Genomic DNA, 18488 nt, shown 5'->3' on the forward strand with positions numbered 1-18488 from the left:
TGAACATACAAGACCTATTTGGAGATCCGCACAGACACATTTGTTGGTGCCAGTTTGTATGCCGGGGTAAATTCTTGAAAATATGGCTCAGGAGTAACTCAATTTATTTTCTTCCTTTCTTATCCCCTATCCTTTAGATATCACTTTGAGGACCTCAAAAATATGCTCCTCCCAAAATAAACTTTCTTAATCCTTTTGGTGAATATCTGTTTCAAAACAATAACACTAGATTTTCAGAAGCAGAGGCAAGGAAAAAGACTGAGCGCTGACCTTTTATCTCAGCATCTTCAGCACAGCCCAGCACAGCACAGATACTCAACACACAGCAGAAAGCAGACCTGCACTTACCATGAGAGGCATGTCAAACAAAGAGCATGTGACTGCTTGATAGTTATTGACAACAAGGAGTTAAGATTGTTATATTTCTTCCATTTATTTGAAAAGAATAAAATTGTTCATGTCACATAATGCCTAAGAAAAGCTGGAACTTTAGACAATGACAGTCCACTATTTTTAATCACATTGTATTATCAAAAATGTAGAGTTGAAGAGTTCAATGCTAAATGTAAGGGAAATATTAACTCAGATTTTTAATACGAAACTAACCTATCAGTAATGTAGCTCATTAGATCTGCTGGGATGGAAAAGAGGTCTGTCTGGGTTTTGGCAGCATTTGCATTTAAATAAGTGCCTTTTCTTAAGACAGGTTGAACTTTTCTGGTCAAGCACTCTGAATTCTGGCAGCATCCATGGTCTCATGTGATTTTAGTTAGCCAGACGTTTGCTTATTGTAGATGTCTGTGAGACCATATCTATGCCCCTTACTACCCCAGACTGGGAGAACAGTAGCGGGCAGCTGTGGAGCCCCAAGCCAGGAACAGAAACAGAGCCGTGGATCCAGCTGCTGGGACCCTGCATGGCAACAGGGGGGCAAACAGCTGTTAAAGCAGGTGGCAGTAGAAGGGCTGGTGGCCAGGACCTGGGGACGGTAGTCAGGACACAGCCAAGGAGCCAGTTCCTGGGACTCTGGGGCTGCACTGAAGCCACTAGCCCATGGTTGACCTTGGACGGTTTGGCAAATTCTCTGGTTTGGCACCAGTCACGTCCCAGGGTGCCATACTAGAGAGGTTCAACCTGTAAACTTAATAAGGACAATTTCTATTTCCACTCAAGAATTTACACTAGAATGTATGAGGCAGATGTTATAAATTTAACATGGGCCATATTTATCTCTGAGCTATGAGCTCGTTTTATGAAATATCTTTGCCAGAGCTGATCTAAATGTCAACAAAGAGAAAACGAAAAGACACACAAAACAGAACAAGCCATATTGCTGGTTAGTACAATACCTGCTGACCTTGATGGTGTGAACTTGGTGAGAACTGCAATATCTTTAAGGAAAAAAATATGACAATAAGAACCAAAAGCCTGAAAGTCACTTCCATTTTATATCATGATAGAGTTAGTATAGATCTCTCTTGCAGCAGCACACAAAACTGCAATAACTAGAACACCCACATGTCATTGCAGACAAAGAGTTATCAACTGGGCAAACAGTTGTACATTTCTGTTCTTTGGCATCCTACACAGGCATCTTATTCAGCAGCCTAAAACAGCATGACAACCACAAGAGCAAAATAAAAAGTGTAGTCTGGAAGACAGTCTACCATAAACGTTACTTCCACTTCCCAAAGATGACAAAAGAGAAATAATTTTTCTCCACACATACAGAGTACAACAGCAGAAAAGGCCCAATTTTAATGTTTAACATTAAATGGTCTTACCAAGCTAAACAGAGATCAAAAGAGAGTGCAGATTCAAAAGAGTATGCAGTGAACACAACTACTGGAAAGTAAAAAAGACCAATTCACCTTACAATGCAGACTTCAAGCAAAGATATTTCTGTCAGCTTCTGCAATGGCTCAAGCAGTTTGGCTTGGTCTACACTAGGCAGTTAAGTTGACTGCAGATATGCAATTCTACCTATGGTAACTGCATATCTAGAATCAACTTATCTGCATTTGACTTACCTGGGCATCCTCACTAAGGAAGGCTGACGACGCCAATAGGTCAATTTTGCACATCTCCACCAGGCACGTGAAATCAAACTGTGGAAGATCGACCCTCAACTGGTCAATCTTCTGGGTAATGTAGATGTGGCCTGAGACTCTTGTAAGCATTTTACCCCTAAGTCACTGTAACCCTCCCTCAGCCAAAGCTGTCACTTTGGTGGTACAGTTTGAACCTCTCTAGCCCAGCACACTCTCATCTGGCAATATCTATAATCCGGCATGATTTTACTTAGCTGCATACCACATATTATGAGTGTGGCCAAGTTTCACCTGGTCCCATAAAGTCTATCTACAGCCAGCAGTCCTGGCTCTCTGTATTCTGTGCTGTTATTCAGCTGTCATTTACCTCCAAATGTCTTCTAAGAGCCCAGTAAGCAGTGGAAGTGCTGGTAATAATGCTAGATGATAGTGACCTACTGTGATCTAGCAAATTCTCCGATTTTGCACCAGTCAGGTCCCAAGAGTGCTGGACTAAAGAGGTTCAACCTGTACAAGCAGCCATTGTTTGTGGAAGGTAATAGTGACAAGCAATGTATTGCCAACCAAATCCCATGGCACATTTAATTATGTGTATGTGTGCACATCCATTGAATTACAGCTATTTTGCATTGTAGTCACAGCTCAGGATAGTCCAAAAGTAAAACAGCCCAGCAGTACTTATACTCACTGAATAACTCAACAGTAGGAATATAAATGTGGAGGGCATGGAGCTGCTTTGACAGTTTAGTTGGAATTTTTGTAGACAAATTATTGCACATAAAATATGGTATTTTAGTGAGACTAGGTAATACTCTATTATAAATGTACAAAAGGATTCTTGAGTAATTACAGGAAACCCCGCTAATAAAAACAATTACATTTTACACATCTGCCTCTAAGAAATAGATTTACAATAACATACTCTTTTAGTAAGCAAAAGATGAGCTAGTGCAGTATGGCTGGTATTCACGTTTGAAAAACCAGGCACATGTGCAGAACACTAAATAAATATGCTATACTTAATTTGCCAACATGATGAACTAGATAAATTCAGTCTCATGGCTGGGAGACCCAGCACAGATTGAGGAATATTTTTAATTAACAAATATAAAAAAGCAAAGGTAAGGAAAAAAATTAAGGAAAATATCATAAAATGTAATCCATTAATTTGTGGTGACGTGTAGTTTAACTGCATTTATAAAGCTTTGAAATATACTAGTGCAGGGGTCTGCAATCAAAATAGGAAGAAGAGCCATTTTTTTTCATTAAGTTAAAAAACTCAATAATGCAAGAGCAGCAATGCATGCGAATACAAGGTGGCCCTTAATAAATAATGTCAAACCCTGCTTTTTGTAACTGCTGTTTTAAGAACTGTGCACAAACACAATGACATGTAATGTGATATGTTTAATCTGTAGGATGTTCATCATTTATCAAAAATAATCAATAATAAATAATAAATTTTTGTTTTTACTTTTTAATTATAGCATCAGGGCTACGTCTACACGTGAAGCCTACATCGAAGTAGCCTATTTCGATGTGGCGACATCGAAATAGGCTATTTCGATGAATAACGTCTACACATCCTCCAGGGCTGGCAACGTCGATGTTCAACATCGACGTTGCAGAGCACCACATCGAAATAGGCACAGCGAGGGAACATCTACACGCCACAGTAGCACACATCGAAATAAGGGTGCCAGGCACAGCTGCAGACAGGGTCACAGGGCGGACTCAACAGCCAGCTGCTCCCTTAAAGGGCCCCTCCCAGACACACTTGCACTAAACAGCACAAGATACACAGAGCCAACAACGAGTTGCAGACCCTGTGCATGCAGCATGAATCCCCCGCTGCAGCAGCAGCAGCCAGAAGCCCAGCCAGAAGTACAAGGGTCTGCAGTAAAGGCTGCTGCCCACGGTGACCATAGAGCCCCGCACGGGCTGGAGAGACAGCATCTCTGAACCCCCCAGCTGATGGCTGCCATGGAGGACCCCACAATTTCGACGTTGCGGGACGCGGATCGTCTACACGGTCCCTACTTCGACATTGAACGTCGAAGTAGGGCGCTATTCCGATCCCCTCATGAGGTTAGCGACTTCGACGTCTCGCTGCCTAACGTCGAAGTTAACTTCGAAATAGCGCCCGACGTGTGTAGCCGCGACGGGTGCTATTTCGAAGTTAGTGCCGCCACTTCGAAGTAGCGTGCACGTGTAGACACAGCCCAGGAGTCACAAGGAAGTCCTTAAAGAGCTTCATGTGGCTCCAGAGCCACAGGCTGCAGACCCTTGTACTAGTGTATATATTTATATGCAATGTATTTTGAAAAAGCAATGAAGCCCTAAGTAAAGCATGACTCACTGCAGTTATGAACTATTTCAACTTTTTCTGAGCAATAGGGTGTGCTCCATAGGATTAGCACCGGTGTTAGTGCTAATCTGTGCAAAGTGAAGGCAAGGAACAGTACCTTCTCTACACATGCACACCAGTACAGCTAGTCAGCTGCAGAAATGAACATACTCTGCATCCTATTTAAAGATAAAATGGCAGTTCTGTTCCCTGGGAGCTTCAAAAGACAAAATGAGCCAGACCCTGGCCTAAATAACATGCTGACAGTGCTATATATCCTTAACTCTGGCATAACCAGCTACATGCAAATTCTCTCTTAGGGCACATCACCTTCTTTCCAGAGGGCCAAAGGGATACTCGCAGGCAGAAACTGACCAGAATGATGTGGTACGCTGTCTTCAGATGCAGTAGAGGACTTTGAGGGCTGCTGTGGCCAGACATAATTAAGAACACTTAAGGCTGAGAGCGGGGAGTCGTAAGATGGTTTAAAAGACTATGTTCCTTCATCTCCTACCACCTTGACTCATCACCCTTTGGTACAGCCAGGGATCTAAGCCACTGCACCCTACATTACCCAACACAGGTCACTGTCTCAGACACACAATAAAATCCTAAAAAGTTAAAAGAATTACTATTTACTAAAACAGCAACAAAGGGTCCGGTGGCACCTTATAGACTAACAGAAAAGTTTGAGCTTTTGTGAGCACAGACTCACTTCATCAGATGCTGGTCTTGGAAATCTCAGCATCTGATGAAGTGAGTCTGTGCTCACGAAAGCTCAAACTTTTCTGTTAGTCTATAAGGTGCCACAGGACCCTTCGTTGCTGTTACAGATCCAGACTAACAGGGCTACCCCTCCGATACTATTTACTAAAAGTAAGCAAACAGCTCTTTGGTACCACATGCAAGCAACCATAATTTTATTTTACGGATACATTCTACACTTTCCTAATGGTAGCATGAATAAGCTAATTCCAACATTACTAACCCTAATTAATCCTCATAAGTCTCCTCAGAAGCAGACATATTATTATCCTAAATTTACAGGTAATCAAAATGGCAGAGAAATAAATGACTGGCCTAAACTTACAAAGAGCGAAATGGTCAAAACCAAGATTAAAATGCAGGAGCTCCTGATTCCCAGTCCTTTGTTCAGACCCATCACTTTCTAGCGGAAATACTAAGGAAGGTAATCATCGGGATTGCTGTCAAGAGAGGCTGCCTTTTATACCCATTAACTTTAACAGTTAATTGTGTCTTCCAATTAGCAAAAAACTGCTGGATAAAACATCAGTTTAGTCATATTATTTTATGTAAAATGAGCATATGGAGCAAACCACAGGATTATGGGCACACAATAGCTACCACTCCAGATCCTATTCACTGAACCATCTAATGCAATACTGGTTGAACCTCTCTAATCCGGAACTCTCATCTGACAATCTCTGTAATCTTGCATGATTTTAGTTAGCCAGACAACCACTTATCGTGTGTGAACAAGATTCCTCTGGTCCCATAAAGTTTGTTTACAGCAATTGTGCTATCATTTAGCTGTAATTTACCCCAAATGTCTTCTAAGAGCCAAGTAAGCAGTGAAAGTGTTGGTAATGCACTAGAAAATATTGATCTCCTGTCTTCCGGCATATTCTCTTGTCAGACACCAGTCAAGTCCTGAGGGTACAAGATCAGAGAGGTTCAACTTGTGTCTTGTCTCTGGTCATAATCAATATTTGATATTGCAGAGGAAAGGGAAGCATAATGCATATAGATGAGTGGTGTCCAAAAGTAAAACACCCAATTGCTATATGTCCCCCACCCAGCCAGGCCACTGCCCCTTCACCACCCCCTTGCGTAGCCAGGTGTCCTATTTCCCTGCCCCCGGTGACTCACAGAGATGCTCCGGAGCCATGCAGCCCAAGAGCCATGTGGCGCAGCACCTGAGCTCCCAAGTTGCCACGTGGCACCGGAGGAGCCGCTGCATGAGCTCCTGAGCCACCACGTCGCAGCCCGAGCTGCTGCACCAGCCCGCCAAGCCACATTTGTCACAATATGCTTCCCTGTTTGTCACGTGGTGAATGGGGAGCGTATTGGGCATCATGAACCTAAATGAAATAATTAGTTTGTACTATATGTCTTTGCCATCATCATGCTCAACTACTGAGACAGAATGTTCCCCTAGAAGGTCACCAAGGTAACAGCCTCAACATAGCCTAGTCATTTTTCTAGTGTCACAGACGGTTCTGACTCAAAAAATACAAATTAAAATTCACATCATTATAAACTACCATTAAGTCAGTTAATTACTTACTATTGGTTTGTTTTATGTGTGCTAAGGATCACAGTGGGCTCTGTGCCATATTTACCAATCAGTCATGGTCTGACTGATTTCTGTCTTTGCCCCAGGCATTTGATTCAGCATTGTCACTCAAAAAGAGATGTATATCCAACAAATACTGCTTAAGGTCAACAGAAAAACGTTCACCTAAATGTGTACAGGAAACCCAGATGCAGCAAGATAATTCAGAAAATGCTATTTCCACAATTCTGAATACTGAGAGAGGGAAGAATCATTACTGGCTATTACAAAGATGTAATGAAACGGCCACAATCAAAAGAACCCTGACAACTAGACTCCCAGTATGTACCTTCCTTTAAGAGATTCCATCAAATGTGGCATCCATGAATGACAAATGCATTTTAAAATATCATAGGGATAGACTGTGACTTTGTGTCTTTGCCTGCAAAAGAACATCCTGCATCCATATTCATAGCAGGTGGGTCACCCTGGACCTTTAAAGCGGAGTGGCTGGGAGAAGTTGATCTCTGCCTCTGATAGGCATGCTTACCAGTGCACTTAAGTCAGTGTGCAGAGTCCTGTAATTTGCTGCTTGCATAAGCAATAAAATACTATCTGAATCCCTGCAAGGGAGAATTTGAGAGTGATTTGTGCCTCTGAAGCATGCCCCTGAGACACAATTGTCCCTAGATTATTCCTAACCTGATAGCATATACACATTCAAAGCTGTTCCTAAATACACAATTATGTCCTAGTTGTTTTAAAAACATTGTGTGAGTCCTTAGTTATGCCAGCATGATTTATTTTGTTTGTCTCGCAGGGCATATAGCCAAATTTAGGCTAGTACTGTTTCACTGAAATCAGCATAGTTATGGGTGAATTTATCACTTTAACTTAAGCATGTATACTCAAACGCAAAGGCACGTGCACACAGCCATTCACTCAGAAAACGAGGTACTGGATCTACTCTCCTTAAGGTATTTTGTTGTTGTTATTGTTGTTGTTTTTGTTTGTGTTTTTTCAAATCATCCTGTTCAGCCCTAAATGTTCCTGCACATCTATTGTCTCAGCAATCCTTATGTCCTTGAAAAGCTGCCCCAATTTTCAAACTAATATACGTACAAAACACAGACAGAGCAAGTAGCATAGCCTCCCTTAAAGATATGATAAACGAATTGTACATGTGCACTAACATTTATAAATAATCTATAATTAATAAATAACAATCCAAAGCAAATGTTAATCAGAATTGAGCATTTCTCTCCCTCCTTCTCAGGATTAGATGTCCAATTAACACAGCAGTTAAAAACAACAGCCTCACATAAAGGGCCCTTGTAGAAAAGAATTGAATTTCTGTCAAATAAAAATATGTGTCAGTCTCTAAGGTGCTACAGGACTGCTTGTTATTTGTGAAGCTACAGGCACACATGGCTAGCCCTCTGACACTATAAGACAACACATTCTTATTGTATGTGAATAAGCCACAAAAAAAAAAAAGGTTGTGTCTCTATAACAGCAAAAATATAAACAAAGTGCAAGGGAAGAACTGAAGTCACCTCCTGTGCTGTTCATGTGTGTTCTTTACACAGTTTATACAAATCCACTCAGCTAGCAACTGAGATAGCAGCATCTGTTTTGCTGAGCAGTTAGAAGATGCATTTACATCAGTTCTGCTATTTTGTAATGTAGTATTAGTACTGTATTTCATGTTTCATCTCTAAAAATCAAGTCCAGATTAACCTTAAATATACTCGCTCTCTATGGTGAATGCAAGGATAAATTCTGCTCTCACTCACACCCGTGTATATCCAGAATAAGTCCTTTAGCAGCAGGAGGAGTCCCCATAGGCATCTCAGATGATTCAGAAAGAGGCCTTGAGGGTGAACATGCAGGAGCAGGCTCTGTGCTTCCCTTTCAAAGGCATAATAAGTGTTATCTGCTGCTAACACTTGCATTTATAAAACACGCTTTATTTTCATATTTTGCTACAAACAACCCCCTGAATTGTTCCAAAGAACAAGGTGTTATTCACATACAAGAAACAAAACTTACAAGAATAATAGTGTAACAAGGCAACATACAGGAGATAAAGGGAGAGGCCTATTCCCAGAATCAACAGGATCTCATTTATCATTTAAGAAAGAAGGCCAAAGACAGCTCCAACGTCTTAAAATTGATGAAGTGCAGAACAATAAGTCAGAAGAAACAAGTCTATCAGTGTGCAATGCCTTTGATCTCCCTATAAAGTATAGGGAATCTCCTTAACTCAGTTTTTAGTCAAACTTTATTCAGGTAGACTGAAGTAAATGGAAAATTTGGCAGAGACTTTGGATCCCTTGTGACTCCCTTTCAAAGGATTATAAAACTTCTCTCTGGTATAAGGCACATCATCTTTGGAAAAGGTCTGTTCTTAGCAGAAACCCACAAACCTTGGTCTAGAGGTACTTAAGTGGCATTTAATGTGGTGGTAACTTTTTCAGATATTATTTAAAGAGCCAGTGGTGCTGGGAATTCTCTACAACATGGCTATAATAAAACATCTTTCTGTACATGCTATATGTTACAGGTCTCATCAGCTCAACATTTTTCAAAATGATAATCATATCAATTACAGTTCCAGAAAGGAATATTTTAAATTGTGGGAACTGCACATAAGGAGAATCTATGGTATTTTTAAACTTCTAGACATTTAGGTGGTATTTTAAATACAGGGCAAGATGCTGCAGAAGCCTCTCAGGGGTGGAGTAACAAATAGTAAACTGTGGAATTCCTGGAAACCAATCTAATTCAGCATTTCAGCTGTAACAAGTACTATGCACTGTGTTTTACTGTGTGGCTGCACAAGAAGATGAAAATGTTTTGGATATCTTCTCAACTTGCAGAAGATGGACCACTCCAGTCTTTATATTCAAGAGAAGAGGGTCTGAGAGAGCACAGAGTTAGGATAAACTGTATATTCCAAATTCTCCTGAAATCACTGGAGTTACGTTAGTGCAAAAATTTAAGAAATACAGTGGTTAATTTATTATTTGTACTGTACTGGTTTACAGTGATCTCAGCCTGGTGGCGGACCTATGCACTATCTATTGAACAGACATACAGTAAATACAGTAAACTATTTCATATCCAGCAGCCCTGGGGACTGGGAGAATATTATCAAATATTCTAGATAATAAAGAGAGATGCCCAGCAATGCATAACATTAAAGAAAAACAAGACTAGGCATTGTTAGCCGATGGCCAGGTGAGATGCCACTTATGCCCTTGTCTATGGCAGAGCCCACCAGTGACCAGGCTGAGAGCAGCTGAAAGCAGCTGGGTTCTTTGTTTTGTATTCAGTTTGCACAGCAACAGGAGGAGTCAGGTTACCACTTAATCAATGACTTTGTTTATTTATCTAACAAGTTAATCTCTTACTGTTACAATGTCTGTTTGTCTACCTAGTGAGTTAAGCTCTTGTGGCTACAATTGTTACAAGGTTTATACTTTGATTACAAATAGCTAGCATACACTCTAATTCATAGATCTATACTTGTTAGATGCGCACAAAAATAAAAAGTAAAATACCTAGCAGGTCTTATTCTCACCCCTGCGTTACCAACGTGGCTTGGCCAGTTTCTCTCAATCCCTTGGGAAGAAGTCCTTTGTCCCTTTTTCTCCAGGAGTCAGGCATGCCTGGGGACCTGGGGAGACCCCCCCACCCTCCTGTCTGGCAAGAAAGATGATTGGAGCTCAAATAGGGGGTCTGCCAAACCCCTCTTTTATACCCACTGGGTCACGTAGGCTTCTTCCTTGGTTTAAAAAAAAATGCCAATTGAATTAAACTGTCTGATGCTGGTTCTCACAGGGAGTTCAAGGGCGTAGTTCACACCTGTGAGATAAGCAATTGAGCGAATTTGTTTCTTAATGGGCCGGAGATTTTCCTCTCAAATCTGGGACCAAGCAGTGTAGGCGAATCAACTGATGGTAATCAGCCAAGGGCAGTCCGAGTCCTGGGTGTTAATTAGCCCATTGTTCTTATTAGCTTTGCTAACCCTTTCATGCTCTGAAGCACCTAGAGAAGGCAAGATGGAGTAGAGCAAAAGGGTGGGTTCTGTCTGGCTACAGGCATTAGGTAACAAACATTTATGTAGAGTACTTTATTTAGCAGCAACAGTATTATTGTACCACAGAGGTAGCTGAGGTAGTATTATTGTACACTGTAAACTTATACTGTATTTATCCGTAGTTACTTTCACTATATTGTATTTATGGAAACCATACCTAAAATTTACTTATGGTAAAAATACCAGTTATTTGAGTATTCCAGATGATAGAATGCCAGTTAAGACAGAGTTTACAGTAACAGTCATTGCCCCAAAGACCTGACAGTCTCAGAGACTGTGACAGCTGGATGTATTGAACAATCAGACATGAGTAGCATAACAATAATAAAATGGCTTACACATACTAGATGTGTGCACAATCTGTAGTGTAATAAGATGATCAGAAGCAATAAAAACAGAACAATTACCTGGACCTTTTCTTTTCTTTTTGATATTTCATTCCATTTTTATACCTGAAATCATCCAGTCACACTTTGATGTTACATTTGTGATTTTCTTCACTTTTTGGTTCTCAGGAACAAGTTTGGTGACCCATTACATTTGTTTTACTTGACCTCCAGGGATGTATAAGTAAATCCAGGAGCTATGGAAGTCACCGGGAGTTTTGTCATTGACTTCAGTGGCCCAGGGTTTCAACTTATATGGTTATAACAAAAACAGCAATAACAAAAACAGAAGAACATAAAATTGTTTCTGTTGCTCTGTTTTTTTGTTTGTTCAGGATTATTTCTTAAAGAATCTCATTACAACACTCCTATTTCTCTTTGGTTTTATGAACTCCTAATTTGCAAAGCTCATGTTTTGTTCCCAAAGTACTTTAACAGAGATGTGATGACTTTTGGGAGCCAGCACTAGATCCCAGATCATCTCAGAAAGAGATGTTTCCCAGCAATGAATAACAGGAGTTAGACAGCAGCCCTCAGTGCTTACAGCATTTGATATAAGCATTTGGGCATGTTTATACTACCCGCTGGATCGACAAGCAGTGAGATTTATCACATTTAATATAGACATGATAAATGGACCACCAAGCCCTCTCCTGTCAACTCCATTACTCTCTCAGAATTAAAAGCACTGGTGGAGTCAACAGAGGAGTATCAGTTGTCAACCTGCTGGGGTGAAGACACAACTATAAGTGGATATAAGAATAATGACTTCAATTACATTATTCACATAGCTGATGGTGTGTAACTTATATTGATGGCCCATGCTAGTGCCGAGTAGGTCTTAGGCCATGTCTACATTAGCCAAAAGATCTGCTCAGGGTTAATCTTCTGTGGTTCAATTTCACGTACCTGATAAGGATGCATGAAATCAAAACTATCAGGGGTTGGCAGTCAACCCCTGTACTCATTGCTATCATGAGGAGTAAGGGAGACTGACAGGAGAAACTCTCCTGTCGACCTTCCTCAGTAAGGATGGCCAGGTAAGTCGATTGCAGATAAGTCAATTCTAGCTACACAACTGCCACAGCTAGAATTGCATATCTGCAATTGACTTACCTTCCTAGTGTAGACCAAGCATCAGTCTTTAAAATTATGTGAAGTGAGCAGACATCCAAATTGACAAAGGCCCTGAAAATGGCTGCTTACCGTACATGTGTCTGTTATCGATTTTACTTGTCAGCATAATACATTTACAGAACACTACAAATTTCCCAACTTGGTGCTCTCCAAAATTCTTAACCGATAGTTAAGAAAACCTCTTTGAACAGCAAACCACAGGGCACTCTGTAGTTTGAGGACAGACTGTAGAAAAATTAAAGACCTGACTATGTATATTTGGATGTGCTGCCTGCAGAGATGTGCCCCACCTACAGCTTTCTTGGCTTCATGGTATTCTGCTCTATTGCCAAGTGTTTGATAATGCTGAAGTTTTGTACTTACCCCTATAATCTTGCTGAGAAGATCATGTCATCTCCTGGGAGTTTGACTATAGTAAAAGTGCACCATACCTAAAGAGATTCTTATTTCTCAAAAGAACGTGATTGAAAACTTTTAATCAGTTACTAATACCCAACAGGGTATACATAAAAGTTCTGGCAATAATCAATAACATCATGCAGAATAATCAGTGTGGAAAATTAACGAAGTTTAGGTATCATATGGTGATCTTCCTGAGTAACCCAAATGCTTGTTTTCAATGTCTATTTTCAAACTGAAGCCTGAAATTATCACCATATACACTAGGAAGATCAAATGTGGCAGCTGTTCTGCCTGAGCACATACTATAACTAGTTCCTTACCCTATGTTTATTCTTCATCTATAGAGCTGTATGCCACTGTTACATTACAAATGTAAAAATAAACACTCTAACAGTTGCACAGTAAGCGTCAGATTACAACTGGGCACCTACCAGTTGACCTTTCCTAAAACTTTGCTCATTGGCTTAATGAGAAGTACAAGCTCTCCATTAGTGTAATGCTGAAAGTAGTACAGTAAGGCTACGTCTACACATGAAGCCTACTTCGAAGTAGCCTATTTCGATGTGGAAACATCGAAATAGGCTATTTAGATGAATAACGTCTACACGTCCTCCAGGGCTGGCAACGTCGATGTTCAACATCGATGTTGCACAGCACCACATCGAAATAGGCGCTGCGAGGGAACGTCTACACGCCAAAGTAGCACACATCGAAATAGGGGTGCCAGGCACAGCTGCAGACAGGGTCACAGGGCGGACTCAACAGCCAGCTGCTCCCTTAAAGGGCCCCTCCCAGACACACTACACTAAACAGCACAAGATACACAGAGCCGACAACGAGTTGCAGACCCTGTGCATGCAGCATGAATCCCCCGCTGCAGCAGCAGCAGCCAGAAGCCCTGGGCTAAGGGCTGCGGCACACGGTGACCATAGAGCCCCGCAGGGGCTGGAGAGACAGCGTCTCTCAACCCCCCAGCTGATGGCCGCCATGGAGGACCCCACAATTTCGATGTTGCGGGACGCGCAACGACTACACGGTCCCTACTTCGACGTTGAACGTCGAAGTAGGGCGCTATTTCCATCCCTTCATGGGGTTAGCAGCTTCAACGTCTCGCTGCCTAACGTCGATGTTAACATCGAAATAGCACCCAACACGTGTAGCCGTGACGGGTGCTATTTCGAAGTTAGTGCCGCTACTTCGAAGTAGCGTGCACGTGTAGACATGGCTTAAAAGCCCAATTATCTGGCATTAAGGTAACTGGCACATTTAGTTAACCAGCATGCCAAGCCAGGGCCGGCTGCTGCAGGGGCCCGTGTTCCACTGCTGGTCCCAGCTCTATCAACTGGCACTTCTTATTATCTGGCATCCCCAGTTCCCCAGAGATGCCATATAATAAAGCTTTTACTGTACGTGGATTCCCCAAAAGAGCTCAGGACAGATGGGATGAAACCAGGCACAGAATCTAACACATTATAACAGTGTGAAAATTTAACTCAGTAACCCAAATTTTTGCTCGCACTGACAGCTGGATAACTCTCCCTAGCGTCCTCCAGAAATAGGGTGACCAACCGTACGTATTTGGTAAGACGGTCCCATATTTGGGATGCCAAAAAGGCATCCCAACTTATTTTTTAAAAGAGTCAAATTGACACATATTTAGGCCCTCGGGGGCTGGGGCTGGGGCTGGAGCTGGGGGCAGGAGTACCCATGGCTGCTGCTCCCCCAAGGCTCCGGGAGGGGAGCGCCTGTGGCTGCTGCTCCCCTGGGGCTCTGGGCAGGGAGCGCCTGCGGCTGCTGCTTCCCCAGGACTCCAGGTCAGGAGCGCCCATGGCTGCCACTTTCCCAGGGCTTGATGGGGTGGGAAGCGCTGGCTACTTGGGGCATGGTGTAGCCAGGAGAAGCCATCCCTTCCCCTGCATATCTCCCTGTCCTGTGTATGGCACAGGGAGATATGGTCACTCTGTCCAGAAAGGGAGAAAGTTCGAGAATGAACGTCAGGAAGACAATGATACAAACACACATGTAAAGTGTGAGGAAATAGAATAAGTAAAAAGTTTGTGACCATCCTGCTGTAAATACCTATCATAGTATAAATCATTGTGTGTGCACTGCTCTTAAACTAGGGGTTACAAAAAGTATGGTTTGATGGTATTTATTAAGGACTGCCTCGTATTCACATTCATTGCAGCTCTTGAATTATCTAGCGTTTTACCAAACTGGAAAAAATGGCTCTTTTTGCTATTTTGGTTGCCAACCCCTGTACTACCCATAACAATCACTATGTAATATGTATATATGTTGCGGTTATGAATGTGGTTGCTGTAAAAACTGTGTGTGTGGTGTGTGGGTGTGCCCAAGATAATGGATAACCATGGCCCTGGTTTTTTACTTTCAAAGTGATGAACCAGAGAGGAAGACCAACTGCCTGGTAACAAAGAACTTGGTGAAGATAAATTTGAGAACACTCAGAACTCGAAGGGCTTTTGGCGTGACCCTACAAAGAGTAACAAGGCTGGTGAAAACCAGGGTGAAACCCTATGCTTGTAGTCTCACTATTTAGAAGAGGGATGTGAACCATGGTAAATGGTGCAAAGATACCATAAAGCTATAGCGTAGGCAGTGACAGAGAGAGCCTTTAATCAGTGTGCACGATCCCCAAAACCATCAGTCATCCCTATATAAATACACTTTAACTTTGCTGAAATCACTGAATTTGGGCCAGTGATTGTACCATTTACCATTGTAAAACAGAGCAGAATTTGTCCCTAAGTATAGAGGTTCACACAGGTTCACCTTTTCATCTTGGGAGTAAAAGAGGTGTTTCTGTTACCTGTTCTTGAGAAACATACACATAGCTGCAGGGTTATCTCCCAAAACGCCCACAGTCTCCAGCCCCACCCATCTTAGGCATGGAACTTCTGACTACGGTAACAAAATACCCTCATTAAAAGCATTAACTTCTCAAATGTCATGAACCTGAACCCTCTGCTAACATCTTCAATGGAGACCCACAATTGGGGTGGGGAACGGGGTAGCTGGAATATGCTCTGACCCTCCAAGGTGGTTCAGTGATGGAGGTACATGAGGAAGTTCATGCTGTTAGTGCTCATGCTAAGCCTGTTCTGTGGATTCTGACAAGTGAACTCTTTCCACAACAATAAAATTCACTTAAAAATAATTGTTTTGAAAAATCAAGTTAGAATGGAAGGGACACATTTAAAAAAAAAGAAGAAATCAAACCTTAAAATCTGACCATTATCACATCTGAAGAGATAACAGCATGGAAATTCAGTAGCAATTAAAAACAAAAACCAGAGTCAGAATAGCTGTATTTCTATAGCTCAGTATTCACAGCATATAAATGGTTTGATGGAACAATGCACAGGAAAATGAGCCAAAATAATCCATTTATATCTTTTGGTGTTTTTCTGGAATGTAACATATTACTAAGGATCACAACAAAGGGCTCAAATGCTCTACCATGTCCAGACATAGTCATTTCTATACACTTTTAAGAATTATGAAAGAGATCAATATCTCAATCCCAGGGAGCAAAAGGCCTAAAAGCTGACCTGCTTCAGCTGTGAGTCCCTGATGTGTATGTGGATTCACTGACATCCTTTTGCATACATTCAACAAGGACGTGGGAGCAGCCACTATGACAACACAGTACATAAATGGAATTAATCCTCTACAGCCTGCTATGAAAGGGCTCATAAAGTCTGTTTACTCAGGCTTTGTCCACAGAGAACAGAAAAGTAACCAATCAAAAAGGGGCTAAAGCATTTTATACAGAAAATTCAACGTACTGAGATGGACCTCATATGTGATATTCTGTGGGTGAGACAAAGGGAGTTTCAGAAATGTTAAGTTCAAGTTCTCTTTTTAAGAATAATGCTTGTGGTAAATGGGAGAAGATGTGATCACACCTTTTCACCTCAAGAGCCCCTCTGCAAGACGTGGTCTACCTAATAAAATCTGATCATGTTTAAACACAAGTGTGTAGTGTTGAGCTAGCTGAGGCAGGGCTAACCATCTCTGACCACTTAGTTAACAGGGTGGCTTGCCCCAGGAGCTGGAGAGCCTGGGGCTAGCCAACTTTAATTACAGGATGAGTCCCAGGTGAGAAGAATCAGGTGGTTCCTGTATAAAAGTATCCAATAGCCAACTAACCAGTAGTATCAGGAGAGGTAAGCTACAAAGGGAGTGAAAAGGTGCTTGTAGAGAAGACGTCTTGTAGGAGAAAAAAAGAAAGGTAAGAGTCCCTGATCAAACAGATAAGTGGCTGGGAGACCCAGAGAGGAAGTTAGAGGCCTAGATGAAACATCAGTAGAATAAAGAATCTGATCCTTGTACTAACAAGGCTGGAACCCAGAGGGGAGGATTGAACTAGGTTCCCATATTAGCCCTGAAAATGGATTGTACAAACATGTCACAATGGTTCTTGAGCCTCAAAAAGAGGCAACAGGCTGACCTGAGAGCTTTCTAAGAAAGAGCCCCAGAGAGTGGAAGGATTTCTTTTTGTGTGGAGAAGAGTTTTAGACTTCTTGAGTTTGGACAGCTGTGACTCAAAGGATGGACTAAAGACTATGATCTCAGCCACAGGGCTGAGCTGCTGATTGAGTTATCTGGCACAGAAAATGCTCCAACAGTGGAGTGCCTGCAGGCAGGAGGTAATAAATAGCCTATTGAAGAGCTGCTGCTCTGTGCCTAGCCATGAGAGGGGTGACTAGTGTTGAGTAAACTTGGTTAGGGTCAGCTTGTCATAAGTACCAAGGTTTCAACTGAGGAGAAGGGGAAGTTAATTTGGACAAGCAACAAAGCTGCTTGGAAGCAAAGGTAGGCTACAAATGTGTTATAGGCCAAACAGTATTCATCACTTTAATATAAGCTTTATAATGTCAACATTAAGCTTAATATTTAACTTTGTTCAAATGCACATGTATGTCAATTATAAGACTGTGTCATTATTAAAGTGTATCCTAGAGGCTTAAAATAACAATTAAGGATTTTAGGACATTAATGAAGACAGTTGATATTAAAGACTGCCAAAAATTGAGTACTACTATAATACATTTAAAAACACTTAGTGACACTCAAGTCCTAGTTGATGCTGGGGGGAAAAAAAAGTACCAATTGCTATTGTGAAATCAACAATGTGAGCAGACGTATTGAAGCTGAACACAGTTTTACTGCCACTGTAGATAAAGACATATCTTATCTTGCTCACTTCTGTGTCAGAAAAAACTATGATTAAAACATGTCCTCTTAGCTTTCTGAAAGGTGTTGCACATGGTTCGGCCTAGTCCATACCTATTGCATCAAGAAGATGTTTGGCTGCTTCCCTGCTGACATAACTATCATTAGTTGGTAACCGTCCTGGTGTAGAACTAGCCTGACTGACAGACAAAATAGAGGTCCTTCTGTGACCAGTGTACAACCAGCTGTAGACTTCTACAGATAACAAATGGTTGCATATCATTGGGAGTACAAGACAACTAGTAGACAGTCCTCCACCAGTATTTTAAAAAGTAAATTTCTATCTACCTTATAGATGTTCTCCCTGCTGTACGCTGTCAGCCTTCTGGTATATAATACTGCTTTAAAGGGAAAACAAACTTCATAATGGCAACAATTATGCAAGCCATACAAGATTTTTTCTTCCTTCCATACATGTATATACATGTACAACAGAAAACATGATAATCAGCTTTATCTAGGGCATTAATGTGTGATGCAATGAACCCTATCAGGAAACCACATC

The 18488-nt window shown here is 41.5% G+C and overlaps 1 protein-coding gene across 6 annotated transcripts in view; it reads right to left on the minus strand.

The window, feature by feature from the left end:
* ANO5 (anoctamin 5) overlaps positions 1 to 18488 on the minus strand; it is a 101031-nt gene that overhangs the window by 71228 nt on the left and 11315 nt on the right. For 4 of the 6 annotated variants that reach the window (XM_074997673.1, XM_074997672.1, XM_074997670.1 and 1 more), the window contains exon 2: positions 1350 to 1391. The exons of the other annotated variants lie outside the window; for them this stretch is intronic. In XM_074997673.1, coding sequence (XP_074853774.1) covers positions 1350 to 1391 — 42 coding nt within the window. The remainder of the gene's footprint in view (positions 1 to 1349; positions 1392 to 18488) is intronic. 6 annotated transcript variants of the gene reach the window in all.

Source organism: Carettochelys insculpta, chromosome 6 (assembly GCF_033958435.1).
Source record: "Carettochelys insculpta isolate YL-2023 chromosome 6, ASM3395843v1, whole genome shotgun sequence".
NCBI classification, from domain to species: Eukaryota; Metazoa; Chordata; order Testudines; family Carettochelyidae; genus Carettochelys; species Carettochelys insculpta.